The following is a 20,156-nucleotide window of genomic DNA, read 5'->3' as shown; positions in this document are numbered from 1 at the left end:
AGGAGGTCGACTGCGTCTTGCCGGCCTTGCTCTGCTTCGTCTTTGTTGTAAAGCTCGACTCTGGGGGCGTTGTGAAGTAGATCACTCGGCAGAACGGCTTCGGCTCCGTAAACCAGAAAGAATGGCGTTCTTCCAGTCGACCGGTTCGGGGTGGTCCTCAGTCCCCACAAAACGGACGGAAGCTCGTCGACCCAAGCGCCTGCTGCGTGCTTGAGATCACGCATCAGTCGAGGCTTCAATCCTTTGAGAGTTATACCATTTGCTCTTTCAGCTTGTCCGTTCGACTGGGGATGCGCGACCGACGCGTAGTCGACTCATGTGCCTTGAGAGGCGCAAAAAGCTCTGAACTTGTCTGAATTGAAGTTTGACCCATTGTCAGTGATGATGCTATGCGGGACCCCATATCTGAATATCAACTCTCTGACGAAACTGATAGCAGTGCTAGCATCAAGATTTTTGATAGGCTTGGCTTCAATCCATTTGGTAAACTTGTCGACTGCCACAAGCACATGTGTGAATCCGCTCCTGCCTGTTCTCAGTGGACCAACCATGTCCAGTCCCCAAACAGCGAAGGGCTAGACGAGTGGAATGGTCCTCAGAGCTGATGTCGGCTTGTGCGACATGTTGGAGTAGAACTGGCAGCCTTCACACTTGTCGACTATCTCTTTCGCCATTTCGTTTACCCTGGGCCAGAAAAAACCCGCTCGGTATGCTTTGGCCACAATTGTCCGAGAGGACGCATGGTGACCACAGGTCCCCGAGTGGATATCATCAAGGATCATCTGACCTTCTTCTGGCGTTATGCACTTCTGACCGATTCCAGTCGCGCTTTCTCTATACAACTGTCCTTTTATGACTGTGAAAGCTTTAGATCGACGGACGATCTGTCGAGCCTCTTCTTCGTCCTCTGGAAGTTCTTTCCTCAAGATATACGCGATGTATGGTATCGTCCAGTCGGGAGTGATAGCCAAGACCTCCATGACTAGGTTGACCACAGCAGGAATTTCGACTTCAGTCGGATCTGTGGCACTTTTCGGTTGCGGGGCTTCTTCTGTGAAAGGATCCTCCTGGACTGACGGCGAGCGGATGTGCTCCAAAAACACATTGCTGGGAATGGCTTCTCTCTTGGAGCCTATCTTTGCCAGATCATCAGCTGCTTGATTTTTCAGTCGGGGGATGTGATGAAGCTCTAACCCCTCGAATTTCTTTTCTAGCTTTCTTACTGCGTTGCAGTAGCCACTCATAGATGGGCTTCTGACGTCCCACTCCTTCATCACCTGATTAACCACCAAATCTGAGTCGCCGTAGACCATGAGGCGCCGAACGCCGAGTGAAATGGCCATGTGCAACCCATACAAGAGTGCTTCGTATTCTGCTTCATTATTGGAGGAATCGAAGTGAATCTGGAGAACATATCTGAGCTTATCTCCTCGGGGGGGAGACCAATACTACCCCAGCACCGGAACCATTCAGCATCTTAGATCCATCGAAGAACATGGTCCAGTGCTCCGAGTCAACTTGGGTCGGAAGCTGCTGTTCAATCCACTCGGCGACGAAATCTACAATTGCTTGGGACTTGATAGCCTTCTTTGCTTCAAACTTGATATCTAGGGGAAGGAGTTCAATCGCCCACTTCGCCACTCGACCAGTTGCATCTCTGTTGTGCAAAATCTCTGACAGTGGAGCGTCGCTAACGACTATAATGGAATGGTCAGAGAAGTAGTGTGCAACCTTCTTCGTGGTCATGTAAATCCCATATACAAGCTTCTGGTAATGGGGATATCTTTGCTTCGAAGGAGTCAAAACTTCAGACACATAATATACTGGGCGCTGAACTCTGAAGGCCTTTCCTTCTTCTTCCCGCTCGACCGTAAGTACTATACTGACAACTTGTCCCGTGGCCGCAATGTAAAGCAGCAGAGGCTCTTTACTGATTGGGGCAGCAAGCACCGGCTGGGTGGAGAGCAGAGTTTTGAGCTCTGCAAACGCTGCATCAGCTTCTGGAGTCCACTCGAACTTGTCAGACTTCTTCATCAGTCGGTAAAGAGGCAACGCCTTTTCATCGAGACGAGAAATGAATCGTGTTAGAGCGGCCAAGCAACCTGTAAGCTTCTGGACATCGTGTACACGCACAGGGCGCTTCATCCGGAGTATGGTGCCAACTTTCTCGGGATTGGCGTCGATTCCTCGTTCGGAAACGAGGAAACCGAGTAACTTTCCACCTGGAACTCCGAATGTGCACTTTGATGGATTGAGTTTGATATCATATCTCCTGAGGTTAGCAAAGGTTTCGGCGAGGTCAGTCAGTAGGTCGGAACCTTTCCGTGACTTAACCACAATATCATCCATGTATGCTTCTACGTTCCGACTAATCTGAGTGAGCAAACACTTCTGAATCATCCTCATGAACGTGGCTCCAGCATTCTTGAGGCCGAAGGGCATGGCGATGTAACAGAAGCACCCGAATGGGGTGATGAAAGCCGTTTTGATCTTGTCGGGTCCATACAGACGGATCTGATGGTACCCTGAATAAGCATCTAGAAAAGACAAACGCTCACACCCCGCGGTCGAGTCGACTACCTGGTCGATGCGGGGGAGGGGGAAATGATCTTTCGGGTAGGCCCGATTGATATGTTTAAAGTCAATGCACATGCGAAGTGAATTGTCCTTCTTGGGGACCATGACAACATTGGCGAGCCACTCGGAGTGGTAAATCTCTCGGATGAACTCCGCTTCTAAGAGCCGAGCCACCTCCTCACCAATAGCTTTCCTCTTCTGGACGGCGGACCGTCGAAGATGTTCTTTCACAGGCTTGAACTTCGGGTCGACTCATAGACGGTGCTCAGCCAGCCCCCTGGGAACTCCAGGCATGTCAGAAGGCTTCCATGCGAAGATGTCCCAGTTCTCACGGAGGAACTGGATGAGCGCTTCTTCCTATTTGGAGTCGAGCGTCGTTGAGATGTGAGTCGGGACAGCATCGGGGTCGGTCGGGTGAATGTGAACTGGCTTAGTTTCACCGGACGACTGAAAAGCAGATTCTGAAGCAGGCTTCTTGGCTCATAGCAATTCACTCGGATCAGCAGTCTTCTGGTACTCTTGCAGCTCAACAACTACCATCTGAGCGTCAGCAATCTTTGATCCTTTCTGAAAACACTCTTCTGCCTTCTTCCAATTGCCTGTAACAGTGATCACACCTTTGGGACCAGGCATCTTCAACTTGAGATACACATAACATGGTCGAGCCATGAAGCGTGCGTAAGCTGGCCTGCCCAAAATGGCATGATAAGCACTTTGGAAGTCCACAACCTCGAATGTCAACTTTTCCTTGCGGTAATTCTTTGAATCACCGAAAACCACATCAAGAGCGATCTGGCCGAGTGATTTGGCTTTCTTTCCAGGAATGACTCCATGGAAACTCATGTTGCTGGCGCTGAGCCTGGACATCGGAATGCCCATCCCTTTCCATGTTTCAGCATACAATATGTTCAGGCCACTGCCACCATCCATCAGGACTTTGGCCAGTCGAGTGCCTTCGACAACTGGGTCGACCACCAAAGCTTGCCTCCCAGGGGTGGCAATGTGTGTAGGGTGATCAGACTGGTCGAATGTGATGGCAGTCCGAGACCACTTCAGATAACTGGGTGTTGCCGGAGCAACCATATTCACCTCACGGTTAATGACTTTCAGTCGACTTTTGCTTTCGACATCAGCAAAAATCATCAGGGTGGAATTGATTTGGGGGTATCCATCGTCACTATCTTCTTTGTCCTCAACTCTGTCTGGCTCTTTTTCCTTGTCTTTGGACTACTTGCCCTGAAACTGCTGGATCAGGAGCCGGCACTGTCGAGTGGTATGCTTTGGGTAAATAAGGTTACCCTCTTCATCTTTCTTGGTGTGGATGTGACAGGGCAGTTCCAAAACATCATTTCCATCTTGATCCTTGACTTTCTTGGGCTTCCAGGGGCCTTTGGATTTTCCCTTGAAATTTCCCTGGGTTACGGCCAGGGCCTCCCTAGGGGCGGCTGGCTCGGCCTTCCGCTTCTGTTTCCGACTGGAATTGCCTACGGTTTCCTGGGCGACTGCTTTCTGCTTGCCACTCCGGAGTCGATCTTCATCTTCTCCGTTAGCGTATTTGGTGGCAATTTCCATCATCCGATAAAGGGACATTTCTCTGGTCCGACCGAACTTCAGGTTCAACTCTCTGTTCTTGACGCCTTCTTTAAAGGCACAAACTGCTTGGTGATCCGGTACGTTCTCAACTGTGTGATGCAAAGTGATCCACCTCTGGATGTAATCTCTCAAAGTTTCACTCGGTTTCTGCATGCAAGACCGCAATTCTGTAAGGCCTGCTGGTCGCTTGCATGTTCCTTCAAAGGTCGTGACAAACACTCGAGAGAGATCCTCCCAAGTGTAGATGCTGCTGGGTACTAACTGATTCAGCCACGCTCTTGCCGAGCCCTCTAACAGGAGAGGCAAATGCTTCATAGCCACCTCATCATTGCCGCCACCAATCTGGACAGCCACTCGGTAGTCTTCGAGCCAAGTGTCAGGCTTAGACTCGCCGGTGAACTTGCTGACTCCAGTCGCCAACCGAAAGTTGGGAGGAATCACTGCGGCCCTGATGGCTCGACTGAAACACTCTGGCCCCGAAACACGTACTCTACTGCTGGCAGGCGCATCTCTGTTGTGGCCTTCCCGATAAGCTCTGTTCCTGTCAACCAAACCTTGAACGAGGATAGATCTCGCGTCAAAGCCCGGGTCCCTGGGGTCGACTGGAATCCTCTGCCCAACACTATGAGGGCGCCTGTCATCTCGATGTCGAGGCGCATATGACCCACTCCTCGGGGGAGGGGTTGGCACTCGACGTCGATCATCACGATCGGATCGGTGATCATACTGCTCATTCCTTCTGTACTGATCATGCCGGTCACCACGTCCCTCACGCCTCGGGGGCGATCTCGGGCTGTGAGCTGACTGGACTGTATCTGTTGCAATGGATCGACTGTGGATCCTATTCCGCGACTGAGAAACAGCGGAATTCTGGTTTCCTGCCGCTCGGAGCAATGCTCTGATCTGCAACAAGCCCCTGCCAACCTCCGACTGGGAGGGCTGAATCGATTCTGCTATACGGGCCGCGGCGGCCAAATTCTGAACTGGGGTTCGGTATACCTGCATCGGCGGGAAGAGCTGACGTCGACTAGACTCGGGAGCCCGCTGACGCGCTTGCTCGTCAAGTGCTCGCTGGAGATTCTCCAGTCGAGTGCGCTCGGCCAAGTTAGCCAAGCGCGCGTCCTCCAAGTCCCGGGCCTCGGGGGTCTCTCCGACGATAGGAGTGTGGAGTGCGTCCATGTTCCGGCGGCGAAGCTCCTCTCGCTGTAATGACGTGAAAGGTTCGGGGAGATACTCATCGTGGGGATGCGACGGGTCGCCCCCACCCACGCCTCCATCAGCGCGAGGGAAACCGGGAGGACTGTGCGTTCCATCGACCGCCAGAACCTCAGCCGCTGGGTCGCTGTTGTCGCACTCGGATGCAGTCTCCGCAGAGCCAGTCGAACAGGCCGCAGAGGGATTCGTCGGGCTTGATTGTCGCGACTTGTGGGGCGGCCGACTAGCGAGCCACGGCATGCCTCACCCACCTCTGAAGTCTCGACCGACCGGAGCGCTTGCGCCGGTGGGAGACAGAGCGGGGAGACGATACGGGGGCCGACCGATACTGGGTCGACGGCTGTCGCAGGAGGACGCCACGAACGCATGCGCGGAAATGCGTCGCACCGCGGATGGGGAGCGCGTCGATGTCGAGTGGTGCCTCCTGAAGCCAGGCGGAGTCGTCGGCGATGAACGTGAGCGCGCCGAGGCGGATCTCGCGGCCCCCCACCAAAACTCCGCACGAAACTATGATCAAAGGGATCGGAAAAATCGCAACTTCTCCAATCAGGCGCTAAGATTCCTGCCCCACGGTGGGCGCCAACTGTCGTGGTTCTAACTCTGACAGTGATGTAGGGGGGTGTGTATGGAGAGGCTAGATCTCAGCTATTGGGAAGTTGTAAACACACGAGGATTACGAGTTCAGGCCCTTCTCGGAGGAAGTAACAGCCCTACGTCTCGGTGCCCGGAGGCGGTCGATTGGATTATGTGTGTATGAATAACAGGGGTGCGAACCCTTCATACTGAGGAGGGGGTGGCTTATATAGAGTTCGCCGGCCCTCTCCTGCCCTCAGTGATGCAGGGTTTAAGGTACATTTAAGGTTGGGCGTTACTGGTAACGCTCCTAATAAAGTGCTATAATGACCATAAAGACTACTTAATAGCCGACCGTTTGCCTACGGAGTGACTTTAGGTCTCCTGGCGGTCGAGTGGTTGGCTTCATGGTCGAGTGATAGCTTCTTGTTCGAGTGTCTTGAATCCGTCGAGTGGGATACCTTTAAGTCGATTGAAAGGTGACTTCTTCTAGGGATGTCCTTGGGTAGGGCTCTTTGGACAGGTCCGTGCCCCTACCCTAGGTACATAGCTTCATCAGAACCCGCCTTGCAATGCCGAAGACAAATCTGCGCGCCGGACTCATCGTCATTGAAGCCTAGTTCAAGGGCTACTGAGGGAGTCCTGGATTAGGGGGTCTCCGGACAGCCGGACTATACCCTTTGGCCGGACTGTTGGACTATGAAGATACAAGATTAAAGACTTCGTCCCGTGTCCGGATGGGACTTTCCTTAGCGTGGAAGGCAAGCTTGGCAATACGGATATGTAGATCTCCTCCCTTGTAACCGACTCTGTGTAACCCTAGCCCCCTCCGGTGTCTATATAAACCGGAGGGTTTAGTCCGTAGGACAACATACAATCATACCATAGGCTAGCTTCTAGGGTTTAGCCTCTACGATCTCGTGGTAGATCAACTCTTGTAATACTCATATCATCAAGATCAATCAAGCAGGACGTAGGGTATTACCTCCATCAAGAGGGCCCAAACCTGGATAAACATCGTGTCCCCTGCCTCCGGTTACCATTCGCCTTAGATGCACAGTTCGGGACCCCTACCCGAGATCCGCCGGTTTTGACACCGACAGGTATCCTCATACCTAGTTCAATCTCGTTACCGGCAAGTCTCTTTACTCGTTCTGTAATGCATCATCCCGTAACTAACTCATTAGTCACATTGCTTGCAAGGCTTATAGGATGTGCATTACCAAGAGGGCCTAGAGATACCTCTCCGATACACAGCGTGACAAATCCTAATCTTGATCTATGCCAACCCAACAAACACCTTCGGAGATACCTGTAGAGCATCTTTATAATCACACTGTTATGTTGTGACGTTTGATAGCACACAAGGTATTCCTCCGGTATTCGGGAGTTGCATAATCTCATGGTCAAAGGAATATGTATAAGTCATGAAGAAAGCAATATCAATAAAACTTAACAATCATTATGCTAAGCTAATGGATGGGTCTTGTCCATCACATCATTCTCCTAATGATGTGATCTTGTTCATCAAATGACAACACATGTCTATGGTTAGAAAACTTAACCATCTTTGATTAACGAGCTAGTCTAGTAGAGGCTTACTAGGGACACTGTGTTTTGTCTATGTATCCACACATGTATCAAGTTTCCGGTTAATACAATTCTAGCATGAATAATAAAAATTTATCATGATATAAGGAAATATAAATAACAACTTTATTATTGCCTCTAGGGCATATTTCCTTCACTGGCGCCAGGTGGGAACGCACACTGGCGAGGGAGAAGAGTTTTGGATGAGCCGGGGCAGTCAGGAGCAGGCGTGGCAGTGGTCCGTACGCCCGCAAACACTAGTGCAGAATCGCGCTTTAGCGCCGGTTCGTAAGGGCCTTTAGTGCCGGTTCTACAACCGGCACTAAAGAGTGGGGACTAAAGCCCCCCTCCCCTTAGTACCGGTTCGGCACGAACCGGCGCTAAAGTGCCACCATGTGGCACGAGCCTGGCCTCGGGTGCGGGTAGAGCATTAGTACCAGTTGGTAACACCAACTGGTACTAAATGTTTGGGGTGTTTTTGTTTTATTTTTTATTTTTATTTTTATTTTTATTTTGTATTTTCAATTTAATTTAGTGATTGTTTTACATTATAATGAGTTGTTAAATCATTAGGAGAAAGTACCGCATATTAGTTTTGACTGGATGCATGTGGATCCTGGCAGCTAAGTGATCAAGTATATGCCATATCCATATTACTTGATCACTCAGGTGATCAAGGTAATATGGATATGGCATATACTTGATAACTTAGCTAGGATCCATCCAGTTGAAACTAATCTGCAGTTTCTTTCATAAATGATATAATAACTCATCAACATCATCATCATCATCATATCATATTAATATAAAACTCTTGCATCATATATATCATCACCAACAACAGTATATACTAGCTAGCTAAAAATCATCATAGTCGTCATTACCACTATTTAATCATCATATAGTCATTACCGCTATCTAATCACCACCAACACTAGCTTAAAGAAGAAACATTCACTTGTACCAAAAGCAAAGATATCATCGAGTTCAACATGGTCATGATATTATAAGCGTTAATAACACCACAAAAGCAAATCACTCTTTGAGATTAAGTTCAGGACGGAGAACACGGGCATGCATGAGAGGACAAGTACTAAGAGTATGAACTAGCTAATCACTCCTGCTGCTCTCTCTCGGGTAAAATAGCATAGAACATGTATAGCTCTCCTGATTCATCATATTGGAGCATGCAGATGAACCTGTCTCCTAATCGTGGGTTGTGCTTCTGATTGCTTCCCCCTAGTACTTCTCTGCGATCGTTCACAATTTTGCTCCAGTCTTTTATTATTAAGCATTCCTCGCTATTAGAAATCCTGAATCCACTAAAGTGCATTGTAGGATATCTTGGCCGTAAGCTAACAATATTCATGGTACCTTTAGTCTCGATCCAATCAGGCACAACATTCATCGGGAGTCCCTGTTGAAGAACATCGTATAATAACATACTTAGCAATGAAGTTTAGCTTAAAAAATAATGTATGCAAAAGATGCACTTAGGACAAATAGTAAAAATCTTACCATCTTTCCTAAATGTATGTGACTGTAGTTTAGTACGAACACTATTGGTCGCACGTTTTGAGTACTAACATTTCTAAGTGCAGGAAGAAAATTTGTCTTGACAGTATGAAGATCCTCAAGCCATGAAACATAATGACTTATCTCCTCACAGTTTAGTTCAGCCCCGGAACAGTGGACGGTCCTGTCTACCAAGCGCCGGATATGTTTGCTTGATTGGAAATAAGCTGTCAATAAAAATTACTTGTCAACTATACAATATCGAAGACATAAATATGGTTGAGAAACTCACATAATGGTAGAACTGGAGGCGTGTGCACATCGACCCAGATGTCTCTATTACCTTCAATATCATCTTGCGGACGAATATCAAAGGTGATAACCATATCAAGCTCAAATGCATAAGCCTTGCATAGTGATTGACAAGTTTTGCATTCAAAATAGGTGTATGTGTCTGCATTGTATAATTTGACGTTGAAGGTATAACCATGCTCTGTCTTCAAGTAAAAAAAATTTACCTCCATAGTTTTGTTAGGACTGAAACCTATCTTATCCAAGACAAAAATTCTTGCATGGCAGGGGATACGCTAGTAGAATAGTGAAAAATTAAAATTATAAGTTGAAGCAAATGAAGTATAAGTCATGCTTAATTACGAAAAAAGACTTGTCGTTGTGAGTTACTGTATCCACTTAGAAGTTCTCGTCCAGCTTGATGCTGAAGCGCCTATCATCAACTAGAAAATTTCTGCCGCATAGGCCGCGCTGATCTTCGCAGTATTCACACATAGTGAAATCGTGTTTGTCGTCAGACGACATTCCTATGTTCATAGCTGAAACATTAAACACTTATTAGTTCTATTAATTCAACTAATTCAGCTAGTTCTGTTAATTCAACTAGTTCAACTAATTAATTCAACTAATTCAACTAAGCACTTACGAAAAATATACTTAAATAAAGTAGCCTTTAGTACCGATTGGAGCCATGAACCGGTACTAAAGGGGTACGTTGCGGTGCGCAAAGTTTAGTCCCACCTCGCCGGGCGAAGGGCAGTCGCACTGGTTTATAAACCCAGTCGCGGCTGCTCTATCGAACTCCTCTATAAACCAGACTCATGGGCCTAACTATGGCACGCTGTCCTGTGAGCCTGCTGGGCCTTGTGGGCCTGAATTTACAAGCCCAGGGCCTAGCAGGCCCACTGGATAGCGCACCAACAATTTTTTATATTTTTTCTTTTCTGCTTTATTTATTTTTGAGTAGTTTTTTTACATAGTTTTTTTCTTTTCTTTTCTGATTTATTTATTTTCTTCTATTTATTTGTGAGTAGTTTTTTTTCTTTTCTGCTTTATTTATTTTCTTCTATTTGTTTCTGAGTAGTTTTTTATATAGTACAAAACCCTGATACTCTGAAACAGATTGTCCAGTTTGTACACGAAGGGCGTCTAGTTTTTGCCGTAACCCTCTCTACTCTTTTGCACATGCTATGTGGATGAAATGATGATACCATGCCAAGTTTCAACATTTTCATAGTTCATTTTGTAGTGATTTTCAATTTCACGGTCATTTAGCTCTCTAAACAAATCGGTAAATGTCTGAAAAAGAACAAAATGATGTCAGAAAGGGTTAAAAATTGATCACGTCGCTTTGAATGTTGCATACGAAACGCAAAAAAAGTCTGGAGTTCAAATAAGTTTTAAAAAATGAAGTAATCGCGTAACAGACGAGTTCTCGTCCGAAACCCTGATACTCCGAAAGAGATTGTCCAGTTTGTACACGAAGTGTGTCCAGTTTTTGCCGTAACCCTCTGTACTCTTTTGCACATGCTATGTGGGCGAAATGATGATATCATGCCAAGTTTCAACATTTTTAGAGTTCATTTTGTAGTGATTTTCAATTTCACGGTCATTTAACTCTCTAAACAAATCGGTAAATGACTGAAAAAGAGCAAATGATGTCAGAAAGGGTTGAAAATTGATGACGTCGCTTTGAATGCTGCATATAGAATGAAAAAAGTCTGGAGTTCAAATAAGTTTTAAAAAATGAAGTGACCGCATAACAGACGAGTTCTCGTCCGAAACCCTGATACTTCGAAAGAGATTGTCCAGTTTGTACACGAAGTGCGTCCAGTTTTTGCCGTAACCCTCTCTACTCTTTTGCACATGCTATGTGAGTGAAATGATGATACCATGCCAAGTTTCAACATTTTCAGAGTTCCTTTTGTAGTGATTTTCAATTTCATGGTCATTTAGCTCTCTAAACAAATCGGTAAATGACTGAAAAAGAGCAAATGATGTCAGAAAGGGTTGAAAATTGATGACGTCGCTTTGAATGCTGCATACTCAACGCAAAAAAAGTCTGGAGTTCAAATAAGTTTAAAAAATGAAGTAACCGTGTAACAGACGAGTTCTCATCCGAAACCCTGATACTCCGAAAGAGATTGTCCAGTTTGTACACGAAGTGCGTCCAGTTTTTGCCGTAACCCTCTCTACGGTTTTGCACATGCTATGTGGGTGAAATGATGATACCATGCCAAGTTTCAACATTTTCAGAGTTCATTTTGTAGTGATTTTCAATTTCACGGTCATTTAGCTCTCAAAACAAATCGGTAAATGAATGAAAAATAGCAATGATGTCAGAAATGATTGAAAGTTGATTATGTGGCTTTGAATGCTGCATACGGAACGCAAAAAAAGTCTGGAGTTCCAATAAGTTTAAAAAAATGAAGTAACCGTGTAACAAACGAGTTCTCGTCTAAAACCCTCATACTCCGAAAAAGATTGTCCAGTTTGTACACGAAGTGCGTCCAGTTTTTGCCGTAACTCTCTCTACTTTTTTGCACATGCTATGTGGGTGAAATGATGATACCATGCCAAGTTTCAACATTTTCAGAGTTCATTTTGTAGTGATTTTCAATTTCACGGTCATTTAGCTCTTAAAACAAATCGGTAAATGAATGAAAAATAGCAAATGATATCAAAAAGGGTTGAAAGTTGATTACGTGGCTTTGAATGGTGCGTACTGAACGCAAAAAAGTCTGGAGTTGTAATAAGTTAAAAAAATGAAGTGTCGGTGTAACAGATGAGTTTTCGTCCGAAACTGGTCCTGATACTTCGAAAGAAATTGTTCAGTTTGTATACGAAGTGCATCCAATTTTTGTCGTAACACAAAAAGTACGGAGTTGTAATAAGTTATTAAAAATAAAAAAGAGGCGCAATGCTCGTTAATTAGCTTCAAGCCTTTCGGAATAGTGTAGACTGCACTGCACATAGCTCCGTGCAGTCTATGCTATTCCGAAAGGCTTGAAGCTAAGCAACGTGCAGGTGAGCATTGCGTCTCTCCTTCATCGTCTGTGCACTCACGGCTTATAAATCGCTCGTACTGCCTCTCTCTTCGCGAGGTGGGACTAAAAATCAGCTTACTAAGAAACTCTAGTACCGGTTCATTGCCATGAACCGGTACTAAAGGTGTTCATGGGGCCTCAGCCTGACCACAGCCTGACACAACCTCATTAGTACCGGTGCGTGGCATGAACCGGTACTAAAGGTTGCCCATGAACTGGTACTAATGATCTCCGCCCGCAGCCATTGAAACCTGCACTAATGGACACATTAGTGTCGGCTCAAATTCAAACCGGCACTAATGTGCTTCACATTTGACCCTTTTTCTACTAGTGAAAGCCCCCCTAATTTGTCCTGGGTTTGCGGGAAAAAGTGCGCCTGGGCCGCCGAGCGGACTGATATAGGATCGCATTGGATGATAGAACACGTCCAGACTGCCCGGTTCAAATGTATGCGGGCGGTTTAAGGGCCCGCGTTGGAGATGCCCTTACTTGCTAGTACTTTGCACTATTCATAGTGTAGGCATGCATTCATCCTACCTTACACCAAATAAAAGAGCCTTTTAATTCTATGATGATCACGTAACCTCTCAGGCATTTCTAGCCAAAAATTAAACACTGTGCCGGATTGGCTACTTATTTTATTGGAGCAGTTAACGTCGCTGGTGCGTGAGCAAGTTATATTCATGTTTTGGAGGGCATGGCACCTGAGGAATGACTTGATCTTTGGTAAGGGAAAGGAAACTATCTCTACCTCTGTGACCTTTATTCAAAACTACTGGGGGTCCTTCTCGTCCTGTCATACCAATAGGATGATGGAGGTTACCAACAAAGGTAAGGAAAGGGTCAATGGGTTTTATGATACCATTGAAGTGAAAGAAAAAGTTGTGAATTGGCAGCCACCCGACCCGGAGTCCATTAAGATTAATGTTGATGCAAGCTTTGTGGAGGCCATTAGCTCTCCGAGTGTGGGTGTGGTTGCCATGAATCATTTGGGAGAAGTGATCATTTCTTCATGGGATTATATTGGGGTTTGCAATAGCGTGGATGAAGCGGAACTTAGAGCGACCCTCGCAGGGTTTACATCGGTATTACTCTACACAAGCCCATCATCTTACAAACTGATTGTTCTTTTGTGGCTTCCTTTCTAGGAAATGATTATTTGGACAGGTCTTCCCTAGCTGATCTGAAGATGGAAGCATTGAGCATTTCCAGGTTGATGACAAGTTTCAAGATTTCCAAAATTAACAGAAGGGCAAAATGGGTGCGCATGAAATAGCTAAATTCAGTTTTGTTAATAGGTTTGATGGTGTGAGTCTTAATAGTGTTCCGCGCTGCGTGGCTGAAGTTGTAATAGTCGATTGTATGAACATTTTTATTTAATTAATATATGGGAGGAGTTTTCAAAAAAACTAAACACTGTGACAAATAGTGGCAACCTTAAGTACACCGACCAAAGATACACTTAATTATTTCTCATGCCTCTCATCAAAGTTCATCTCATCTCATACATGCATGTTAGCCAACTTTAAATCTTCTTTTAACAATAAGAGGATGCTTAAATCTTAATACCACCATTGAATAGTAGTAACACGGGGCGGCTTATTGCAACAGGAAATCAAGCCAACACTAATATTCATGTTAGAAGAGATCCTCATGAATTTGTTTGGGACCAAATTTCATGGAAATACCTAATTTCCTCACGCATCACCCTTCACTCAACGTCTATGCAACATCATTGATCGATCATCAATGGGTCACTCACTTGTACACACAGAACAGGAAAAAAGAACAAAGTATGTGAACATACATTAGGATAATCTGTAATTTAATTCAAATGAAATGAGAAATGGATGTTGTTCTAGAGCGACTCAACAGTGATTCAGAGCCGATCGATGGAACCGGGTTGCAGGTGTGCCTGAGCAGCATGACCACCTCGATGAACTATCTCACGCCCAACAAAAAATCGTCGATGAGTTGCTTCTATGAGAGGGAAGGGGCATCAACCCTCTTGGCGCTACATTGCTACATGAGAAGAGGGCTATGTTGGGGAAAGTATAACAAAGGATATATGCATGCTTACACCTCTCTTTTGCCTATACGGAGGAGACAAAAAATGAGCGTGCTCTCATCAAAGTTAATTATTTCATGAGAGACAAAAAAATGACTAGCTAAACACTAAACATTGTGACAAATAGTGGCAACCTTAAATACACCAACCAAACATACACTTAATAATTTCCCATGCCTCTCATCAAAGTTCATCTCATGTTCATCTCATACATGCATGTTAGCCAACTTTAGATCTTCTTTTAACAATAAGAGTAAATCTTAATACCACCACTGAATAGTACTAGCAACATGGGGCGGCTTATTGCAACAGGAAATTAAGCCAACACTATTGTCCATGTTAGAAGAGATCTTCACTAAAATAAGAGTAACACAAGACGCTCCATTAGAAACTATAGTAGATCCACATACAGACCAAAGCAAAATATACTAGCAGCTAGCTATATATAAGGACTTTTTCCCCTTGTAGCAACTAGGTAGAGATAATAACTATAATTCGCCTTGCCGGAATCTCCCGCGCGGCACACTTGACCCAACACGTACACAGCATCGGCGATCGATCTTCAGCGAGTCACTCACATCTGCACACGAAAATAAGACGTGAAAAACATGTAGTAGATTACAACGACGTAGAAATAAATTAAAATCTAGGCGGAAATGGTACAATTAATTAGTGTTTGGTCAATTAACTTGGCTAGTGAAGGAGAGGGCACGTAGACAGAGAGAATGAGTGGCACGTACCAGGACGTAGTACCAGGCGCCGTTCTGGAGGGGCTCGGCGGTGACCCCGGCCCCGTCGACGGGGATGGCCTCGCCGGACTGCCCGAGCAGCACGGCCGCCGGACCGAACAGCGCCTTCACGTCCATGCGCGCCATCGCCGGCACGCTGTAGCATTGCACGGGGGCGCCCGGCCGCCCGGCGGCCACGGTCACCACTGTCGCCATTGGCGCCGGCGCGCCTCCTCCGGTGAGCAGCCCGGCGTCCAGCAGCCCTGCTCCACCGCAAAACAGAAGTACCAAAAATTAATCTAACGTGCAACCACTGCAACAAAAAGCTGGCACGATTTATGACCTGCGTATACGATGGAGAACCAAACCCTATGGATGCATATGCATGTGTAGTTGTGTATGCAGTGCAGGAGGAGATCCAAGCATGCAGGCAGAGGCATCTTCTTCTGACCCGGAGGTGCCATGCACACGTCCAATCTCGGAAGTGACGCCACCATTGTGATGTGAGAAGGATTCAAGAACGAAGCTACAGCTAGCATTCAAGTGATCTGCTTGCTTGCTTGGAGACCGAGCTATCTATCGGAATCGGAGTAGCAGTTTTTTGACCGCCGTCGCCTCAATCCTCTCAACAACGTACGCGCTCCAATTAAACCCCCCCGATCGATCGGTGCATCCATCAGAGGTTTTGCACGGCTTGGGAAGAAGCTCTGCCGTGACATGACCATACAGGCAGATCGATCAGTAACTGTTCTCTGAAGATACCCGCCTGCCTGCCTGCGCGCGTTCCCTGGGATCCCAAGCCAGTGCCAGCTTTCGTGCTGGAAAGCTTTGTGTGCAGGGCGTGATCTACCCCTTCCTAAGATCGCACGCACAATGATGGATGCAAACAATGTCTAGGATCTATGGGAGGGAAAAGTAGTAGAAACGTTGTCTTTCCTAGGGTTCATGCACAACGATGAAACAAAAACATTGCCTCAATTCATAGGAGAAATGGAGGAAAAACATAGTGTCACTATTCTTCCATTTGATTCAAATATATGGAACACAGGGGAAATAAATAAAGAGAAAGAATCTTCCTTTGTTTGAGTTTCGAATATCCTATCTGCCCAAACATATACTCCCCCGTTTTTATGTACTCCGCATATTAGCTTTGGCCTTAGTCAGACTTTATAAAGTTTGACCAAGTTTATCGAAAACAGTCTAAAGTTTCACAATAACAAATATATATTGTATGCAAATATATTGAATGATATTCTAATGGTATTGATTTAGTATAAAGTTGGTCAAAGTTTACGAAGTTTGTCTCGAGACAAAACTAACATGTGAAGTAAATAAAAATGGAGGGAGTATTTTTTGTTTTACATTCCTATCAAGAAAAACAAAGCAAAGGCCATAGATTGCATACTAATTAATCTTACTTTTGCATATGTTATTACCTTGATTTCACTACACTTTGTAGGATTCATGTGTTTTTCCTATTATCAAGAACCAATGTCAGTTCCGCAGAATTTCTATATTTTTCACAACTATCATATATTGTGCTCGCGCATTCCTATCATATTCATGTGTTATTACCACTAGGCCTGCGGTTTTAGAATCCGGAAAGGCAGAGCTTAATTTGTCATAGTAGTTCCATCTTTCAAGTACTTCTTTTGCATCAACATACTTAAACTACTACTAGCAGATTTTCGCCTAAACTTCTTGCCAAGTAAATATATGTAGCTATAATAGTAACAATCCCCACTATATATGGATGATTTGATACTTTCCCATCAAGCTAGACAATGAAGAACACAATTTCAAAAAAAGAAAAGAAAATGAAGTACACGCATGGATCGACACGTCGCTTGGCTCACAACAACCATGTCATGTCCGCGTCCCTACGGACACCAGCTCATAATATTTTGGCACATTCAAGTTCCTACAGTTGGGAGAGCTGACAGGTTCCCCTATCCTTGACATGGAAGTGTCCCTGTGCAGGCGTCAACAACAGCATGCACATACTCACAAAGCCATGACAGGATAGGTCTCTCTTGTACATGGCCTAGCCTTGTCCCCTTGCCTGCAGCACGCTGGGTCTTTGGTACGCACCACGCATGCATGCATCCGATCGATCGATCGATTGGAGCTATGTGTGCGTACTACGTACCATGCATGCAATGCAATGAAATGCAAGCTGCTAGCATGCAGCGGGAAAGACATGTCGTCGTCCGTGCTAATCTATGGATCTATGTGCCGTGTTGTACTCTATGATGGAAGTGGCAAGTGCTCGGCTTTCTCCATTGGTGTCAAGCTCTGCTAGAGCCAAGCTTTGCATGCAGCGGCAGGTAGATCGAGACAGTGACAGGGCAGGCGCAGCTATGCATGCACACGCTAAGCTCTGGCAAACTATCATGGTGTACCGTACCGTACGTATGTGAGCAGCTAGCAATGCATGGCGGATTATGGGTGGAATGATCGATGAAAACGTGCTACGTAGGAGTACATTCAAATTACTGGCTGATGAACAGTTGAGCATAGTACCTTGCAGCTGATCGGTGGGTGCAGAGCTTGCGGCGGCGTTGCCGGTAGGCGGAATGCATGGGAGGGCGGCCGCACTGACGTCCGCGCCGGCGGTGGCGCCGAGGCCGTAGTGGTGCAGAAACCCCAGCCTGACCTTCTCGTCGTCCTTAATCACGGCGCTCACCGCGTCGGAGGGTGGATCCGCCGCGACGTTGAAGTGGTACTGGCCGCCGACGCCGAGACCCGGCTTGGAGCAGCTCATGTCGTCCACGATCTCGTGCTGCCCTAACGCCGAGTCGGTGCAGAGGCCAGGCAGGAGGAGCGCGCCAGGGGAGACCGCCGTCGGTTGCGTGTGGGCATGCGAGCCGAGGAAGCCGCCGAGCTCGGTGGCCGGCAGGTACTGGCTCTGGCTCTGCGGCGGCCACTGCAGGAGGTGCGGCGGCGGCTCGGGGGCGGAGGTTACCAGCTCGCACGCCAGTGTCGGCGTCGGCATCGACGTCATGGGATGGTTCTGCAGCTGGTAGTAGAGCTGGCACGTGGAGAGCGCAGGCGACGGTGTCAGTGGTGGTGCCGGGGCGAACAGGTCGATGGCGGCGGTCGTCGACAGCGGCAGCATCGGCTGGGACAAGGAGGCTGCCGCAGCAGACGCCATGGCCGTTGTCTTCATGGTCACCGACCTGCTGGATCCGGAGGAGCGGTCGGAGGAGGATGACGACGAGGATGTCGGCGCCTGGAGCGTGCCGGACGGCGCGAGGAAACGCCTCGGCGGCGTCACGGGAGCCGGCGCAGGCGTCCTCACCGCTAGGGACGCGCGCATCACGGCGGCGCGGCCGCCGGTAGGCTGTTGGCCCTGGGCAGCGGCTGCGGCCGCGGCGGCGCGGAGCTTGTTCTTGGTGCGAGACTTGCGGTTCTGGAACCAGTAGAAGACGTTGGCGTCGGCGACGTGGCCGTACTCCTGCAGACGGAGGCGGATGCGGCGGATCTCGTCGCGCGGAGGGTTGACGACGCCGGAGTTGAAGATCCCCTCCAGGATCCTGATCTGCTCCGGCCGGGGGTTCCACCGCGGCTTCGTCTCCCCCGGGCTCCTTGTGGTCTCCTGGTCAAGCCCTGCCATTTAGCATCCACAAACCGATCAGATCAGCTCGTCAGCAAACCCTAGCTTCTCTACACGCACACAGATCATGCAACAAGCTAATAAAAAACATGATATCCCGATGCAAAATTGCAAATCATGCGAGAGGACGAGGGACGGCGACGGCATATACCTGAGGAGATCAAGGAGGGTCTGGTGTGGGTGTTGCTCATGTCAGGCTGGTGGTGGAAGTCGCAGGCAGCAGGGTTGGACCTGAACATGCTCGGCCAGTGCTTGTTCGAGGACGCCATGGGTGAGCAGATCGAGCTAGCTGCGGCTGCGACCGATGATGTGATCTGAGAGTGGTAGTTGCTTCGATCTGTAGAGGAGCAGTAAGGAAGAAGAAGAACCCTATGGATCTGGCTATGGCTCTCCCCTCCTCACCCTCAGCGGCTGCTTATAATGGCGTGGCGCCCTTGCGGCCTCGCCTCAGCGACCTACCCCAGTCTGTGAGCAGTAGTTAATGTCACCGCCCATGTCATCCTTCCTTTTGTTTTGCTCCCTTGGACTTGGGCATGGATCCATGTGTGTGTGTGAATGGGATGTGGATGTAGCAGTAGGCTAGTAGTAGCAGCAAAGTTGCATAGGGAGGGGAGGAATATTAAAGGGCGCTAGACTGGTAGTAGTCCTACTGCTCATTACTCATGGATGGATGCTTTGCTTTGCTTGCTTGAGATTGACTGCACACTGTTGAGGTGTTGAAGTGGAAGAAGGTGCAGTCACTACTGATTTGATTCTCTCTAGATTGCCTAGCAAGGAATGCATGCATGGCATGCAAAAGTACTGCCTTTCTGCATGGCCTTGTATTAGCAGTACTAGTAGTACTTTTGCACCGGAGACTATGATGTGGGCATACTAATTAGTATACAGTAATAATGATGGAGTAACACATGGTCAAACCATATAAGTAGGGCTGGTTTGGTTCATAGGAAAAGAATAGAAATGGGAAAACTTTTCTAACGACATTATTCATTCCTTTGGTTCAAAGGAGTGGAGTAAAGAGAAGTAGAGACGGAAAATAGAATATTTCATCTCACTTTCAAACTTGAGAAAGGTGTAACAGCTCCCGGGAGAAGGAATTTTACAAAGTTAAAAGGCAAGAATTTTACAATTCCTACTCACAAGGTAAGATACTAGAGTCCACGGCGGCATAATGTTATAACAACATGTTAATTATACTTTTTCAAGACTATGATTAGTAAGACCCGTATGTTTTCCTAGCCCTATGAACCGAAGACCCAAGTTGACAGAATTCTTGTGCTCTCAACGACCCTTTATTTTTTTGATTGCATTCCTGCATTTTTACTATTGATACATTCCAAACA

The 20,156-nt window shown here is 47.0% G+C and overlaps 1 protein-coding gene across 1 annotated transcript; it reads right to left on the bottom strand.

Moving 5' to 3' along the window:
* Window positions 1–17,146: 17,146 nt before the first annotated feature.
* Window positions 17,147–19,175, bottom strand: LOC119340062 (WUSCHEL-related homeobox 12-like). The gene is made up of 3 exons (XM_037612001.1): window positions 18,965–19,175; window positions 17,721–18,806; window positions 17,147–17,169 (listed from the first exon to the last, which is right to left on the bottom strand). Exons 1-3 carry the CDS (start codon window positions 19,080–19,082, stop codon window positions 17,147–17,149), a joined length of 1,227 nt encoding a protein of 408 aa, XP_037467898.1. The 5' UTR covers window positions 19,083–19,175.
* Between the last annotated feature and the right edge of the window lie 981 nt (window positions 19,176–20,156).

This window comes from Triticum dicoccoides, chromosome 1A (genome assembly GCF_002162155.2).
Source record: "Triticum dicoccoides isolate Atlit2015 ecotype Zavitan chromosome 1A, WEW_v2.0, whole genome shotgun sequence".
Classification (NCBI taxonomy): Eukaryota; Viridiplantae; Streptophyta; class Magnoliopsida; order Poales; family Poaceae; genus Triticum; species Triticum dicoccoides.
This window is presented reverse-complemented; position numbering and strand designations above follow the sequence as displayed.

Excerpts from the sequence above, each read along its gene's own strand:
- LOC119340062 (XM_037612001.1), bottom strand. The coding sequence starts at position 19,082 with ATGGCGTCCTCGAACAAGCACTGGCCGAGCATGTTCAGGTCCAACCCT. Across the intron at positions 18,807-18,964 it reads ACCCTCCTTGATCTCCTCAG|GGCTTGACCAGGAGACCACA; the intron begins GTATATGCCGTC and ends GCTAAATGGCAG. Across the intron at positions 17,170-17,720 it reads ACCCACCGATCAGCTGCAAG|GGACACTTCCATGTCAAGGA; the intron begins GTACTATGCTCA and ends ACGCCTGCACAG.